Genomic DNA, 15,000 nt, shown 5'->3' with positions numbered 1-15,000 from the left:
TGGTCGTGGCCAATACCAAAATCTCATATATCAAGTGTTTGCTGGCGTTTCTTTTCTCTCACTCTCTTTCCAATCACAATCTTTAGACGTTTCTTCTCCTTACTGCTCATTTCCTCTTTAAAGAGTTGTATTTTACAAATCCTCGTTTCTCCGGTAATGTGTTTCAATATCTTCACCATCACATTTAAACGGTGATTCTCTCTCTTCAATAAAATATATTGAAGTGAAAAATAAGATTGTGCAGTCGAGGGGAAAGTATAAGCCATATATCATACAAATTTTATTTACATGTAATAATAATAATAATAATGAGGAGCAGTATTAGCTTATTACACAGCTGCTTCATCTGATAATGAGGTATGTAATATGGCGGCGCAGTACCCAGTGTACCGCCATTACTTCTACGTGTGTGACACTGTTCACTCATCTCTCATCACAGCAATAGTCTAAACCACAACTACTGTGGCGTCTTTTTAATTCCTTTATGTATATATATATCTCTCTTTTTTATATAGATTCTCTATTTTATTACTGATTCTGCGCCCCGCCGCCCGCGTTGGTCACCAGGTGCACCCGCGCCAGGTGGTTTTTGAGGTGCCACGTTTGCGAGCCCCGCCACGGACACAGGTGGCACGCGTAGGGCTTCTCCCCTGTGTGCGAGCGCATGTGGCGGGTCAGTTCCGCCGGCCGCATGAACGTTCTTCCGCACAGGCAGCAGGTGCGGTCCCAGCGCAGCCCAGCCAGCATGCCAATCCCTCCGGTCCAAGCAGTGGCCATGCCTCCGCTTGGGCCACCCAGCTGGGAAAACACCTACGGGAGGGAGACAGGAGAGGTGAGGTGTAACGCAGGCTAGATAATGGGTTACCACGACGGCCCGCCCGATGGGGGGAAGTCTGGCCCGGAGGTGGGGGCTGCGGAGGAGGAGGAGGAGGTTGTGGCAGAGGTAGTGGTGGCGGGAACCAGCTGTGGGTGGCGCCGCGACACGTGGCATCGCAGCTGCACCGCCTGGGCCGCCCTGTACGGACACATAGAGCACGTGTATGGCTTCTCCCCGGTGTGGATCCGGTGGTGGCGACGGAGCTCAGCGGGCCTCCTGAAGCCCTTCCCACAAATGTGACAGATGCGGTCCCATCGTAACAGTGGCTCACTCCTGACTACAGGTCCTGCCCACACCTCACTCCCTAGGCCCCCATGTACCTAGAACGAGACAAGCACCGCGTCATAACTCCTTCAACCATGCGGGACAAGGGCGCCAGCCAGCGACACCTAAACTTAACAGATTTGTTTGCCTTGAGTGTGGGCAGTGAGTCACTGGGTGGCAAGGGGGGCCTGGTTTGGTACAAAGTGTCGGCGTAACAGGTGGGCCTTGAGGTGCACGGCCTGTGTGCCGCGGTAGCCACACAGCGGGCACTGATACGGCCTCTCCCCCGTGTGGGTGCGGAGGTGGCGGGTGAGCTCAGCAGGACGTGCAAACACTCTCTTACACACAGGACAAGTGCGATCCCACCTGATGGCTGGCAGGGCGACATTGCCCTGGAAGGAGCGCACCCACCGCCCACCACCGCCCTCACACACCTACAGGGAGAGAACAGAGAACATGGGTGAGAAGGGAGTTTCTTCACCCACTCTAGAACACTCTTATTCTTAACATGTATTACTTTCTCTCATTTTAATCTCAAAGATCCTCTCTCTGTTAAGACTATGACAAGTTCTGCAATGCAGTGTTTCCCATCACAAGCGCTCAGCCGTTCAGTCAAAGCTCTGCAGCGCCGACGGGTTGTGGTGCGGGTGACGGCGCGCAACGTGCGACTTGACGTGCGTGGCCTGCACGGCGCGGTAGGGGCACACGGGGCAGGCATACGGCCTCTCCCCCGTGTGGATCCTGAGGTGCCGCTGCAGTTCAGAGCTCTTGGGGAATACTTTGCCACACACAGCACACATCAGGTGTCCGCTGAGCCTGGAGGCTGGAGGGTTGGCAGGAACTAGGCCGTGTGACCAAACACCGCCTCCAGGACCCACCTAGAACAGAGAGAAGGAACATCACCACCACGCTGCTGCTGCTGCTGCTCCTGCTACCAGCCTCGTGTCCCTACTGTGCAAAGTCAGTGGCCCCCCAAGGCTAATCTGCGACTAGTTTCCTCCACCCAACCTGGCACTTATAACCTAGGCTGCGCGGCGAGGTGAGCCTCGGGGTCCTGGGCGAGCTCTTTGTGTCTTCTCTGCAGGTGGCTCTTTACGTGGTGCTTCTGCGTGGCCCGATAGTCGCAGTGCGGACAGCAAAAAGGCCTCTCTCCCGTGTGCGCCCTCAGGTGGATGGCCAGCTGCGAAGGCGTGTCGCACAGCTTGCCGCAGAACTTGCAGCTGTGGGGCACGTGGTGGGCAGGTGGCTCTGTGGAGAAGGGCGAGAGGTCGGGAGCCTCGCCAGGTGCTGCTGCTCCTGCGTGGGTCATGTACAGGCGGGACATGGCTTGCGCCATCAGCCCCAGGGCCACGCCGCTTCGGTAGCCGCCCACGCCCTACAAGAGACAAAACAGGCCAGAGTCAAGCACAGCCTCTCTCTCAGCATAGTCTGCTGTGTGCACACCTAACCCACTAACAAGCAGCCACAAGCAGGCACACACTGCAGCCTCCACCACCACAGGAGAGGCAGAGACAAACAGCAAGAGCAAGAACAAGATAGACACGAGAGCATGGACGCGTTCACCCCTCGCGCTAAGGCGTCTCCTTGGGAGCGCCGAGGCTACTCGGGGCGAAGTTCGACTCCACCACAATACCGTGAACGAGGTGCATGTGCCTGCGCATGTTGCCCTTCTGCGCCGCGCTGTACGAGCACACGGTGCAACGGTACGGTTTCTCTCCCGTGTGAATCCTAATATGAGTCGCGAGCTGCGAGGGTCGACAAAAGGAATAGCCACAGTACTGACACACGTGAGGACGCAAGCTACTGTTGTCAAGGCCCCCCTCCGGGCGTGGTGGGGGGGCGGGCACCAGAGCCCCCGGGTGCGGCGCCGCCCACATGCTCCCACCACCGCCCACTCCGTCTCGTGGTCTGGCCTCGCCGCTACTGTCTACACCGGCGTATTTCACCCACGAGCTGCTCGGTACCCGCGAGTCCTCCTGCAAGGGGTAAATCCGAGTCAGCTTCCCGACACTGAACCCCAGCTCGCTCAAACATCAACTACTTTACTTCTGGCTAACCCCAACACAGTCTGTCATGTTACCTCACCACCCAGTCATCTCCTCTACAGCTCACGATCATCACAGCGGAAGGGCCTGCCGTCGCGCGGGTTTGGGACAGGGGCGGGGACGGCGGGGGCAGCGGAAGGGCGGGGAAGGGAGGGAGGGGTCGCTTAGGCCTAAAACTCGATGCTGGCAGCGAAGACCTCGCCGTGGGTGCTGGCGTGTCGTTTCAGGTTGCCTTTCCTGGTGGACCTGTAGTCACACTGCGGGTACGGGCACGTGAAGGGTTTCTCCCCCGTGTGGGTCCTCATGTGCAGCACCATGGCCGACGGGTACATGAAGTCCTTCAGACATAAGGGACACACGGAGTTGCCCGTGCTCCGCTTTGTCCACGTAACGGACCTAGCCCTGACGGGGTGGGGGGCGTTTGGCCCTCCGGAGTTTGTGCCCAGGATACTGTACATGCTCGAGCCCTCCTGAGGGGGGCCAGGGAGGCGGCTATACCCTCCAGGGACACCGCCCACGCGACTTACAGGGAGAGCGGACGTCCTTCCCGGCCAGCCGCCACCCTGTAAGAGGCAAACATGCAAGACTCAGCAGGCTGGGAAGGTAGTTTATCTCTCACTGCCACACACAATTAACATCATCTTCTTCTCCCCCCCCCCCTCCTCTCTCTCTTTCTCTCCCCTCTCTCTTTCCTTCCTCCCCCATCAGCCTGTTTCATTCACGCAGCCCCGAGCCACAGCTGTGGGTCAGTCAAGCCTTTCTCTCTGTGGGTCAGTCAACATGGTCCCGGACTATTCATTAGGAATCCACCGGGAATATCTCAGGAACACATGAAGCCCCTTGCATTTACGATTATTGTTGTTAGCTTTACATTTTCTCGCACGGGTAAGAAAAAATAATAAATACATTTCAAATATACATTTGTAACCAATATACATTCTATTATAGTTAAACCAAAATATTAAAAAACAAATGACTAAAAAGTAAAGCATAAATGACTAAAGAATTCCCATATTCATCGCCTTCGTGTCCGTTAAGCGTAAATAACACAGATACATGCCTATCACTGCACATCACCAACGTAGCAGTCACTCCTAGCTGGCTTAATAAATCTCACTTGCCCCCCCAATCCCCTTTCACACTGTATGAAGAGCACACCCTCCGGCGGGCAATGGCTAAGTAGTCATTATCCTCGTAATGAAACGACAGCATTCACTCAACATCGTCATCACGAGTTCTGCGTTCACACTGGACCTCGCTTTCGCACAGCCCGCCTGGCGCCGACCGCGGGGCGGGAGAGCGCGAGTATCTGACGCCGAGAGCCCGCGGCCGCGCTGCCCGGCAGCCTTATCCGGGGAAGGTGTGGTGCGAGTGGGAGATGCGGATGTGGCGCTTCACGTTGCCCCGCATGACGGAGTTGTAGTGGCAGCTCGGGTAGGGGCAGGTGAAGGGCCGCTCCTCCACGTGGTTGAGCGAGTGCATGGCCAGCATGACGGGCAGGGGGAAGGTGTCGCTACACTGGGGGCACACGTGCTGCTGGCTGGCCTTTCTCTCCCCGGGCAGCTCCGAGGGGTAGGTCGAGGAGGAGGAGGAGGAGGTGGGGGAGCGGGAGGGCCCGGGGGTGGAGGCGGGTCTTCTCTGCCTGGAGGCGGAGGCGGGGGCGGCGGGCGGCTCGACCCACGCCACGCTGAGGGCGGGGCTGGCGGCGCTGCCCAAGAGGGGGTTGAGCTTTAGCAGGGCGGGGGGGCTGAGGTGCGCCGCCTGCAGCCTGCCCAGGGCGTCACTTATCCAGTGTTTGAAGTTGGCCACGGTGTGCTGGTGGCGCGCAACAACCTCCTGCAAGTAGGGAAATGCAGGTTGATCCTCGTGCTGAGCTACTGGTGATGGCTGGCTGCACCTGTGCCCCCTCATCCCATGTGCCGCATGCTGCCCACGCTGCTCTACCCACCAGGTGTGCGTGCGTGCGTGCGTGACTTAACAGCCAGCCACACTACCCACATGTACCTCACATACAGGATACATGCAGCTAACACATCTGCTTCTGGCTTCACTCCACCCTTTTGGTCTTCAGTAACGTTACACAAAGTATATAGCTATTTACTCATTTATTTATTTACTTCTTTAATGTGTGTAATTAAGCAAGTGCTTTCTCCAGTACTTTGTCATCGTCTTCGTAGGTCACTGTCAGTCCGAGCAAAGACTGAGAGACGGTCAGCATCCGTTACCAATCACAGGTATTCAAAAATAAACAAATATATAAGATCTTAACCAGTCCACGTGTCCAAAAGTAGTTTGGATAGTCATTGCGGGAGATTATAAAACCATCTGTATTGACAAAATATTTATTCAGAATTCTATCTGCAGCGCGACACTCGGAAATAAAAGTTCAGAAAACATGTAATTGATACATTATAATAAAGACATTTCATAAATCCTTGTTTTCTATTACTTGGTCTCTGCAAACAATATGACCATAAAAAAGAGAGGCCTGTGTCACAGCAATGTATAAAAGGAACTATACTTCTTCAAAAAGAAAGGGAAAAAAACTTCAGGCCTTTCGTTTTCACGCCTGTCACCGTATCCTGTCATACATTCTTCACATTAATCGTATACACATCATGAGTATGAGTAGATGAATTGTGACTGTACGAGCTAATGGGTAAATGACAAGGGTGAAAGGGTCTAAACCACACACACTCTCACGCTCTCTCTCCTCTCATCCGTGTGTGCATTTACACACCATAGCACCATGCGTGGCGTCGTTCCGGGCCCCGCCACCGCCACCATCGCCGCGTCCCCCCCTCTCGCCCTCCCCCTCCTGCAATCAATGGCAGGAGCCGAGATCCCTCCCTGCCTCAGGTCTGCGGCCGCGAGACGCCCAGGGAGTCCTGGTGCCTCAGCATGTGCGACTTGAGGTTCCACTTGAGGGAGGTCCGAAACGGGCACAGAGGGCACGCGAACGGCTTCTCGCCCGTGTGCGTACGCATGTGCTCGTTCAGCTTGGAGGGGAACGGGAACTCCCGCTTGCACAGGTGGCACCAATAGCACCGCTTGCTAGGCCCAGACGCAGGCGGGGGAGGCGGCGGGCCCCCGACGTTCGCGGGGAGGGGGTGGTGGCCCCCCGACTGCCGGTAGGCCACGGGTGGGGGGTGGAAAGGGGCGGCGCCGGGCGGCACCCCGACGCCCCCGGCCGCGGTCTGCATCCCCGGAGGGAGAGCCCGCATGAGGATCTCCTCAAGACTGCCTCCATCACCACCTTCAGAGCCGCCACCACCCGTGACATCAACACCGCAGCCCACCGCCTAGAAAACGAGAAACCGCCCCGTCACTGCTGGCTCCTCATAGCGCCCCCAAGGCGCCACACGCCCCGACCCTGCTCTCCCTGGGCCCTTCAAGGCGCAGCCCGGGGGCTACGGAGAAGGGGTGGGAGGGGGAGGCAGGGGGTGGGGGAGAGGCTATGCAAGATTACTATTGTTTTTCAAAAAGTTTTAGATTTATTGAATGTTCTCCTTCATTGGCCCAGTGTAAGACCTGGCGCAATGCACTAATGTCATGTTCATGCACCCATGCACTCATTCACTAACAAACACGCAGCAAAGGGGGGTATAATATATCAACACAGGTATATAAAAATAATATTATTAATCAATAGTACAACTCATAGTAAGGAATACTATAATCTAATACTACACATTGAAATGACTCTCATGGTAAGAAAATTAATGTGTACAGCTATTCATACACAACGTAAAAGAAATCTTTGGCATCATGTCAACCTAAACATTAATTCTGACTAAGAAACAAAATTAGGAACAAATGAAGCGTTCTCATCAAACTTTACCCCCATTCTTAAGTAAACATTAGGCACCTCCCCGAGACGCATTGCGCCTCCCCACTCATTAATCACTTGTTACATAAAAGACCTATGTATGAATTTAACTTCCCGGACATTATCTCTGCTGCCAATAACCGACGCATCATAACAACGGCTCTCGTTTTCAGGAAATAATACAAAAAATATATAATGAAAATAACAGCACAATGAAAAGTTCATCCCAAGGATTAAAAAAAAAAAAAAAAAAAAAAAACTATATGAACACCGAGCATGAGACCAACGCAGGCGGCCACACTCCCCGCCGCGGAGCCAGCCCGTGCCTGCCCTGATCAAGGCCACCTTCGCCTCCCACGGCCAGCGCCTCCCACGGCCAGCGCCTCCCACCCGCTCATCACACGGTCGGTGCGTTATGTCTATTGATGATGTGGCTGTTGAGGTTGCCCTTCTGCGTGGCCCGGAAGTCGCAGTGGGGGCACTTGAAGGGCTTCTCCCCCGTGTGCGCTCGGATGTGGCGCCGCAGGAAGGCCGGCGCCACGAAGTTCTTGCCGCAGTACCCGCACACGTAATCGCCTCCGCCCTTGCGCTGGATCAGGTCGTGCCCGACTGAGGGAGGATGGACGCTCCCCTGCGGCTGCAGCAGCGGCTGCGGAGGCTGCGGCGGCTGTTGAGGCGGCGGCGGCTGGGGTGGTCTAGGGCCACACATCCCGCCCAGGGCCAGCCTGAGGGATGGGCCCGACGAGCTCGAGGCGGAGGTGGTGGAGGAGGAAGACAAGGGAAGGGGCATCTGTGTTGGCAGGGACATTGCCGCCGAGGAGGCCTGGGACCTACTCCCCTCATCCCCTATGGGCCAAGAACAGTCCAGCCATTCCACGCCGCCCTAGAACAAGAGAAAGGCCACATGAGCACTGCAGGGCTGGCAGTCGTGCCTCTGATGTGTCTCGCCCTCGGGCCGCCGAGTCTTAAGGTACACCATCGACCAGCCACTCTTCCGCGCACGCCTCAGAGACGGACACCTGCCTCCCTTACCAACAAAATACACCATACACTAAAGTCTTAGGTCACCTGGTCCCCGACGAGCGCACAGCCCTTAGCGGAAAGCCTCCGAGCGAGACGCGGCGGAAACAGCAGCGGGCAAGCGGCGGGGGGCGCCTTCACCTTCATCTGTGCGGCATCGGCGCCATCAACACGCCAGGGTCACAGCCCGGGTGTTTGAGGAGGAAGTGGGACTTGAGGTTCTCCTTGAGGCTGGAGGAGTGCGAGCACACCGGGCATCGGTAGGGCTTCTCTCCCGTGTGGATGCGCACGTGGCGGTCGCGGTGCGAGGGCCGGTCGAAGGTCTTGCCGCAGTAAGGGCACGGGTACGCGGGCCCCAGGCGCTGCTGGCCCAGCGGCTGGGAGTGCGGCGCTGCCAGGTGCTGGAGCTGCTGCTGGGGGTACTGCTGTTGCTGCTGCTGTTGCTGCTGCTGGGGGAAGGGATGATGCACAGTTCCCTGAGCGTGGTGCTGGTGGTGGTGGCGTTGGTGCGGGAGCTGGTGGTGGAGCTGCGGGGGCCGGAGAGGAGCGACTGGCGACAACACCTGAACCTCGCACTCGCGCTCCTCTGGCGGACCTTCCAGGAGGAGAGCTGCAGCTGCCTAGAAGAGAAACAGCATTCAGGCCGCCGTCCGTCCGCCCTCTCGCCACACTCGCTCAGCGCCGCAGGGCACCCACGGCACTCCAGCCTCGCCCTCGACAGCTACCAACCCCTCCCCTCCCCCCAAACGTTCCCGTCAGAGAGAAGTCATCCCATTCCAGCAAGAAAGTCGGTCCGTCTCGTCTAAGCTCAGCGTCGGTGTTTGGGATGAAGTCACTTTCAAGACGTCAAATATTTTCGGACATTTTTGTATTCCTTTGTATTTACTAATTCACTTCGCAACCAATTTCTGAAGTCCCGTTTTCTAGACTATATTCTCAAGTTCAGTGTTTGGATTTTTCTATATAAATAAATGGTAAGTTCACCCAAAACTCGAATATTTGTATCATGTATCATGTGTATGTATATATAAACGTGTGTGTGTGTGTGTGTGTGTGTGTGTGTGTGTGTGTGTGTGTGTGTGTGTGTGTGTGTGTGTGTGTATGTGTGTATGTGTGTGTGTGTGTGAGAGTGAGAGTGTAAGAGTGTAAGAGTGTGAGAGTGTGAGAGTGAGAAAGTGAGTGAGTGAGTGAGTGAGTGAGTGAGTGAGTGAGTGAGTGAGTGAGTGAGTGAGTGAGTGAGTGAGTGAGTGAGTGTGTTTGTGTGTAAAGTTGTAACGTTTAGTTTCATGTTTCTCGACTTCTCATCAACTTTATGTATAATATATGTGTTCATGCTTTGAACATCCTCAACTTCCTGCACAAACTCATCTAAATTCCTTTTTACAGAAATTAGTTTTCCTCTGCTTGCAGGTTATGACATAAGAAATATTCAGTCAACATTTATAAGATTTATTGGCACATGTACAAAAATATACAGGTATTGAACAAACTCAGGACTATTTTTCGGTATCACTACAAAAAATAAATATCTTAAGAGCTAACAAAGAAAGAAATATAATAAAGCAAAGAAAATCAGTGCACTATTCAAGAGCTATGAGAATTTAATTTGCTCATCTTAAAGGTCAGGGCGTGGAAGCGGCGGTGGCGGCGGCGGTGGCGGCATTATACTCGTACACGTCTTGGCCGTGCAAGAAGCGCGCGTGCCGCCGCACGTGCGACGACTGCGTGGCACGGTACGGGCACAGCAGACACTGGTAGGGTTTCTCCCCTGTGTGCGTCCGTCGGTGCTTAGTAAGGTCGCTCTTGTGGCTGAACTTCTTGTCACAGAAGTCGCAGCTGAACCTCCCGTGGGCCGCTGGGCCGCCGCCAGGGCCACCTACCCCACCGCAGAGGGCCTTCTCCACCGCGAACACCGCGGGACCCGCGCCTCCGCCACGCCTGCCTCCAGACTCCGCTTCGAGCTGCTGGCATGCACTGCTCATCCCACCATACAGCCTGCCACTCTCCCGCCCTACGAGCGGAACCCCGAATACTCCCAGCCGGCTCTACAACAGAAAGCAACACATATGGGGATGTCAATCTCGGCTCATAGAAAGTTGTTGCTTTTTCTCTTGCTTTTGACTTTACAACCTTAAAACATAATGACTTAGCACCAGGCATACCCAATGGATACACTTCCCTCCCTGACTTGAATGACCCCCACTCCCCTGACTCCCTCCCCATTCCCTCCTTTCCCTCCCCTTCCTTTGCACCGCCCTTCCTTGCAATCGCCACTCCCTCCTCCTCCTCTTCCTTCTGCCGTCGTCCACCTATCACAGGCGCTTTCGTAGCACCGGCGCCACAGCACTTTCTTATTCTACATCACTGACAGTTAACTCGTCCATGAGATCTCTCACTCCTTCTCGACAAGGGAAACACCGAGTCAAGAGGCCACGGGATGCGGCGCCTGAAACTGGTGTTTGCGCAGAATGTGTCTCTTGAGATTGGCTCTCTGGGCAGCTCGGTAATGGCAAATGGGGCACTCGAACGGTTTCTCGCCGGTGTGCGTTCGTATGTGCTTGCGCCAATCCCCAGCGTAGAAGAAGGTTTTCGCACATATACGACATCCGTAAAGCGTTCTTCCCAGATGGTCTTGAGCCTTGTAGCGTAGCGTGTGGGTGTCCGGACGAGGGACGAGGCCACTCATGTCTACGCCTACCATGGTACCTGCCAGCACGCCCTATAAGGAAAAAAAATATCCTCTCAGTGGTCCCGATCGCTCTCATCCAATGTTACCAAACAGCCATCAAAATCTGAGGTACTCTCTCTATGCATATGTTATTTTTATCTTTCTTTTTGTCTACCCGTCTTGACTCAGAGAAGGCGCTGGTCCATGTCTCCTCACGATATGGCCACGCAGGTGAACCTTCTGGGTGGCGCAATAACTACAGTACGGACACTTGTAAGGTTTTTCTCCTGTGTGTGTTCGGATATGTTTACGCAGGTCATTGGTAAACTGAAAGACCTTCCCACAGTGATCGCACACCCGACCTCGACCCTTGCCCTGAAGGGAGCTCAGGTCATAAGAAGGAGACTCTTTGCTAACGTTCTCGGGCCAGGTCCCCGGCAGTCTGAAGTGATCCGACAAGGCCAGAGCCTGGCAAGAGCCTCCCGTCAGGCTCGACTGCCTCACATCGAGTGCTATCTCGTACGTGTTCCCTTCCCTGACCAGCCCTCCCCCTCCACTCGCTAATAGCCCTCTAGTCATGGCGGAGGAAGAGGACGAGGGCGAGGAACAGGAGGAAGAGGAGGAGCCCTGCTGGAGAATACTGCTGGGGGCGGTAACCAAGTGCGGGCTTTCTCCCAGACGTGACGTGACGCGATGGTAGTGTCGGAGGTGAGTGTGAGCAGAGGGAGGAGGAGGAAGGAGCGGAGATGAGCGGTCTGACATGAGCACCGACCCTCTGCCCTATAAAGAAAGAAACAAGTCTCAGTTGTTGCAGCTCCCCTCGTTCTGCAAGGTGTGAAGGGCCACAAAACACATGACTTAACTCATTATGGGGAGGGAGGGAGGGAGGGGTTCAATTGCTCGCACTCTCGCTCTCACGCTCTCTTTTCGGCCATCAATCACTTACAAGCAATTGACAATACATAGCACCAAAGTACAGTTTCTCTATACAGGTAAGGTCGCACAAGTTTTAATTATATACAGGTCTATCCAGCCCAATGCTCAGCAGCTTTCTCCTTTATGCACAGCGACGACGTGTGCTTTCAGATGCGATCGCTGATTGGCACGGTACCAACACTTGGGACAGGCATAGGGGCGCTCCCCCGTGTGGATGCGGATGTGTGTGGTAAGGTTGAACTTTTTAATGAAACTCTTCCCGCAAAACGGGCAAGTGTGGCCCCTCTGATCGGCAAGACTTAGGGAGGAAAAGCTCTGGCCAGGAGCAACAGCATCTACAGAGAGAGAGGAACCCTGGGATAAGGAGGCTCTTTCTTGGGGATATTCTGTATCAAGCAAGGGGCCTGCGATGCTGACGGCACCACTTGAGAGTCTTTCTTTGGACGTCCATCCCTAGAAGAGAAGAGAGAGTTCGTCTTAGCCGTGCTGCCTCGCATTCGGGACCTAGTGAGCTGCTCACGTGTCAGGGGGAAGGGTTCGTTGACTCAAGACTTAGTAACTTACAATTTACCGGCTTTCTCAGTCTCAAGAACCTTTACCTTCTGTTGCATCTTATTCTGGTGGGGTGGTACTTTTCTCGGGCAAGACAACACACTCAGCTCGGCCAATGCCTAGACCTCACATCCCGCTCAACCCACGTCTGGCAATTGTACTATAAGACTGTGAATCATGGAAAGGGCTTCCCTGGCGGCTGGCTGCAGGAACTGTCTACTTTGTGGACCAGGTACAAGTGTTTCTTTAGATGCGTCGACTGATTCCCTCTGTAGGGACAGAGGTGGCAAACATAAGGCTTCTCTCCCGTGTGGATGCGCATGTGCCTCGTCAGATCACTCTTCTGCATGAAGGTCTTGTAGCAGATAGAGCACTGCGGGGCCGCGTGCCGGAAGCCCTGGCCCAGTGGGAGTCCCGGCGCGCTCCCATCCCCCGAGGGCACCCTGGCCACGCGGGGCAGGTGGTGCGGGAGCGACGGAAGGCCCGCGCCGGGGAACAGGTCATGATGGTGAGTCCACACCGGGGATGCCGCCTACAAGAGGAAACACGCACCGTTACTGCATGCCACGGCCACCTCTCCCCCCCCCACCCCCGCATGGCATCTTTTGCGTCCCTTCTGTCCTTAGGTTAGCAAACACAAGGTCCTGACAAGTGTTTCTCTGGCAGACACTAATTCCTTTCCAAGGTGTCAATGTGTGCATATACATACATAGACACTTTGTGTGTATTTGCCGTGTGTGTGTGTGTGTGTGTGTGTGTGTGTGTGTGTGTGTGTGTGTGTGTGTGTGTGTGTGTGTGTGTGTGTGTGAGCGCATGCACGCCTGTATGTATATTAGTACATATGTATGTCAGCAGCCAGTGAACTGGATACAAGAATTACCTAATCTGTGTATATGCAAATTAACAAAGAACAAAAGGAACCATGTTACAAAAAGCATGTGTATCATTTCACAAAAGTTCTTTCTATTCACCTGACTGTACACGAAATTCCAAAAAAAGATTTAAACCTATTTACACTGTCAATGACATTAAACTGTATACAACTTATACCATCAATTCAATCTTGGGCAATCACTTGAAAAAGAAATATGATATATATAATGCTCCAGCTAAGCCTACGTATTTCTAGGCTGTACATGTTGAAGAACTTTACAGCTCGTGCCTTGAGCAGCAAAATATTCTTAACAAAGAGTCATCTCTAAACTGAGTAAACAATAAGATGCTAAGAAACAGAAATCGAATACTGTTAACGACTGCGCACACACTTCCAAAGGCTTGGGAAACACACATTCACAAGTGCACATAACAAGCCATGCCTTCATCTTCGTCCAAACCCATAAACCTGTTCCTCCTCAACCATAGGGAGGGGGAGGGGGGGGGGGGGTTGCAATACACCTCAGTATCTGGTAAAAATGCGCTCAAGGGCCACTCCATGAACATCTCTCATGTGCATCTTCAGGTTGTACTTGCGGGCCGTGCGGTGGGAGCAGAATTGGCAAGAAAACGGCTTCTCCCCAGTGTGGGTCATGACGTGACGCTGTAACTCGGTGGGCGAACCACAAATCACTGGGCAGAGATGGCACCTAGGCACCTCAGTGCCCCCAAGCCAGCCTAGCTCCATGCCCTCGACCTACAACAGACAGAACAAGTTGTCTCAGTTTCTAGGTCAATTGGGGCTGTGGTAGGTCATCATCATCATCATCATCACCGTCAGCAACTTAGGTGTAACAGTATACCCTTTCCCCAAGAATATGGATTCTCATGGCTTTATTTAGCTTAATCAGCTTAATCAGACTGGGAATGAATGGGCAACCTCTTACAACAAATTAAAACATCACAGGTACTAGTTATTTTTTTTATTATTATTCTTAATTTCCGTTTGCTATTATTTTGAACACAAAAAACTAGGCAGACAACTTGCCTCAAGTGAAGGCTAAGCAAGATAATACAAAATAAAACACATTATCTTCATATGTAAAGCAATAATTCTAAAGGTAATTAAACAAAATTGTGACTGAGAACTGTATTTATGTAATAATAAATATATATAATATGCCATTACGAAACGGTTATTCATTAAACACTTCAAGGAGAATATAGTAAAATAGCAATAGTACTAGTCATATAATTAAAAGAAATGCTGACCACAAATTCCCATTTTCTTGTCCTTCCTGTAGAACTGCTTCTACTAATTCCCATTGTAGTGCATGTTACCTTTGAAATTAATCTTTAAAACGAATGTCTACCTTGCAAAATATTACACTATCAAAAAAAAAAAAAAAAAAAAAAAAAAAAAAAAATTTTATTAAAAAATAAATAAATTAATTAATTAATTAAAAATAAAAATTATAAAAAAAATAAAAAAGCCTTGATATGAAAGCCTTAAAACATCTTTTCACTTAAAAAATTATATACCCATGGATTAATTCCATAATATCACTATACACATGTACATATATCTGCATCTATAACTATCAGCTTATCTCTATCCATCCACTTTTCACATTTTTAATTCTAACCTATGACTGTTGTATCTCATAATAAATAACTGCTGCCAGTTCACAAAATAAACCTCATAAAACAAAACAATATTTTTTTAAAAATCACTTTTTCCTGGGGAACACAGTCGTAATTCTCTGAAGGACCAGACACACGCCGAGGAAGTCGTATCACAAACAGCACAAGGATGAAGTCCTCCTCCAGGGTCTCTCCCAAACTGGCACACAACGCTAACTTATCACATCTATTCGGGCATCACCCTGCCTCCTCGTATCACATTTGCCACCCACCCGGAGTTGCCTCGAGGGCT

General features: G+C 52.6%; 9 protein-coding genes across 9 annotated transcripts in view; all 9 read right to left on the bottom strand.

The window, feature by feature from the left end:
* Positions 1-3,018, bottom strand: part of LOC125040447 (zinc finger protein 271-like) — a 9,097-nt gene extending 6,079 nt beyond the window's left edge. The window contains exons 1-6 of the mRNA XM_047635000.1: positions 2,714-3,018; positions 2,164-2,496; positions 1,771-1,957; positions 1,342-1,575; positions 1,003-1,197; positions 565-810 (exon numbers count right to left, since the gene is read on the bottom strand). Coding sequence (XP_047490956.1) covers positions 565-810; positions 1,003-1,197; positions 1,342-1,575; positions 1,771-1,957; positions 2,164-2,496; positions 2,714-3,018 — 1,500 coding nt within the window. The remainder of the gene's footprint in view (positions 1-564; positions 811-1,002; positions 1,198-1,341; positions 1,576-1,770; positions 1,958-2,163; positions 2,497-2,713) is intronic.
* On the bottom strand, positions 268-1,294 carry LOC125040583 (zinc finger X-chromosomal protein-like). The gene has a single exon (XM_047635204.1). The coding sequence runs from the start codon at positions 775-777 to the stop codon at positions 529-531; it is 249 nt and encodes an 82-aa protein (XP_047491160.1). The 5' UTR covers positions 778-1,294; the 3' UTR covers positions 268-528.
* LOC125040582 (zinc finger protein SNAI2-like) lies at positions 1,956-2,703 on the bottom strand. Its single transcript, XM_047635203.1, has one exon. It carries the CDS (start codon positions 2,475-2,477, stop codon positions 2,157-2,159), a length of 321 nt encoding a protein of 106 aa, XP_047491159.1. The 5' UTR covers positions 2,478-2,703; the 3' UTR covers positions 1,956-2,156.
* A 338-nt stretch (positions 3,019-3,356) lies between the features above and the next one.
* Positions 3,357-4,032, bottom strand: LOC125040446 (zinc finger protein 536-like). The gene is made up of 2 exons (XM_047634999.1): positions 3,997-4,032; positions 3,357-3,749 (listed from the first exon to the last, which is right to left on the bottom strand). The coding sequence occupies exons 1-2, from the start codon at positions 4,030-4,032 to the stop codon at positions 3,357-3,359; spliced, it is 429 nt and encodes a 142-aa protein (XP_047490955.1).
* Positions 4,033-4,533: 501 nt separating this feature from the next.
* LOC125040445 (C2H2 finger domain transcription factor mtfA-like) lies at positions 4,534-5,097 on the bottom strand. Its single transcript, XM_047634998.1, has one exon. It carries the CDS (start codon positions 5,095-5,097, stop codon positions 4,534-4,536), a length of 564 nt encoding a protein of 187 aa, XP_047490954.1.
* A 417-nt stretch (positions 5,098-5,514) lies between these two features.
* Positions 5,515-7,069, bottom strand: LOC125040444 (B-cell lymphoma/leukemia 11B-like). The gene is made up of 2 exons (XM_047634995.1): positions 7,028-7,069; positions 5,515-6,488 (listed from the first exon to the last, which is right to left on the bottom strand). The coding sequence occupies exons 1-2, from the start codon at positions 7,067-7,069 to the stop codon at positions 6,042-6,044; spliced, it is 489 nt and encodes a 162-aa protein (XP_047490951.1). The 3' UTR covers positions 5,515-6,041.
* Positions 7,070-7,411: 342 nt separating this feature from the next.
* On the bottom strand, positions 7,412-8,279 carry LOC125040581 (zinc finger protein 536-like). Its single transcript, XM_047635202.1, has one exon. It carries the CDS (start codon positions 7,821-7,823, stop codon positions 7,413-7,415), a length of 411 nt encoding a protein of 136 aa, XP_047491158.1. The 5' UTR covers positions 7,824-8,279; the 3' UTR covers position 7,412.
* On the bottom strand, positions 8,179-9,043 carry LOC125040443 (zinc finger protein 536-like). The gene is made up of 2 exons (XM_047634994.1): positions 9,020-9,043; positions 8,179-8,655 (listed from the first exon to the last, which is right to left on the bottom strand). The coding sequence occupies exons 1-2, from the start codon at positions 9,041-9,043 to the stop codon at positions 8,179-8,181; spliced, it is 501 nt and encodes a 166-aa protein (XP_047490950.1).
* Positions 9,044-9,468: 425 nt separating this feature from the next.
* LOC125040442 (zinc finger protein 569-like) lies at positions 9,469-13,513 on the bottom strand. The gene is made up of 6 exons (XM_047634993.1): positions 13,508-13,513; positions 12,373-12,723; positions 11,769-12,092; positions 10,920-11,171; positions 10,482-10,754; positions 9,469-10,080 (listed from the first exon to the last, which is right to left on the bottom strand). The coding sequence occupies exons 1-6, from the start codon at positions 13,511-13,513 to the stop codon at positions 9,658-9,660; spliced, it is 1,629 nt and encodes a 542-aa protein (XP_047490949.1). The 3' UTR covers positions 9,469-9,657.
* Positions 13,514-15,000: the final 1,487 nt, after the last annotated feature.

Source organism: Penaeus chinensis, chromosome 29 (assembly GCF_019202785.1).
Source record: "Penaeus chinensis breed Huanghai No. 1 chromosome 29, ASM1920278v2, whole genome shotgun sequence".
NCBI lineage: Eukaryota > Metazoa > Arthropoda > Malacostraca > Decapoda > Penaeidae > Penaeus > Penaeus chinensis.
Note: the sequence above shows the minus strand (reverse complement) of the source record. Positions and strands in the feature narration are given on the sequence as shown.

Excerpts from the sequence above, each read along its gene's own strand:
- LOC125040583 (XM_047635204.1), bottom strand. The coding sequence starts at position 777 with ATGGCCACTGCTTGGACCGGAGGGATTGGCATGCTGGCTGGGCTGCGC.
- LOC125040582 (XM_047635203.1), bottom strand. The coding sequence starts at position 2,477 with ATGGCGCAAGCCATGTCCCGCCTGTACATGACCCACGCAGGAGCAGCA.
- LOC125040446 (XM_047634999.1), bottom strand. The coding sequence starts at position 4,032 with ATGCAAGGGGCTTCATGTGTTCCTGAGATATTCCCG. Across the intron at positions 3,750-3,996 it reads GTGTTCCTGAGATATTCCCG|GGTGGCGGCTGGCCGGGAAG; the intron begins GTGGATTCCTAA and ends TGCCTCTTACAG.
- LOC125040445 (XM_047634998.1), bottom strand. The coding sequence starts at position 5,097 with ATGAGGGGGCACAGGTGCAGCCAGCCATCACCAGTAGCTCAGCACGAG.
- LOC125040444 (XM_047634995.1), bottom strand. The coding sequence starts at position 7,069 with ATGCGTCTCGGGGAGGTGCCTAATGTTTACTTAAGAATGGGG. Across the intron at positions 6,489-7,027 it reads ATGTTTACTTAAGAATGGGG|GCGGTGGGCTGCGGTGTTGA; the intron begins GTAAAGTTTGAT and ends CTCGTTTTCTAG.
- LOC125040581 (XM_047635202.1), bottom strand. The coding sequence starts at position 7,823 with ATGTCCCTGCCAACACAGATGCCCCTTCCCTTGTCTTCCTCCTCCACC.
- LOC125040443 (XM_047634994.1), bottom strand. The coding sequence starts at position 9,043 with ATGATACAAATATTCGAGTTTTGG. Across the intron at positions 8,656-9,019 it reads TACAAATATTCGAGTTTTGG|GCAGCTGCAGCTCTCCTCCT; the intron begins GTGAACTTACCA and ends TTTCTCTTCTAG.
- LOC125040442 (XM_047634993.1), bottom strand. Across the intron at positions 12,093-12,372 it reads AGCCGCCAGGGAAGCCCTTT|GGATGGACGTCCAAAGAAAG; the intron begins CCATGATTCACA and ends CTTCTCTTCTAG. Across the intron at positions 11,172-11,768 it reads TGAAAGCACACGTCGTCGCT|GCTCTGGCCTTGTCGGATCA; the intron begins GTGCATAAAGGA and ends GGCTCTTGCCAG.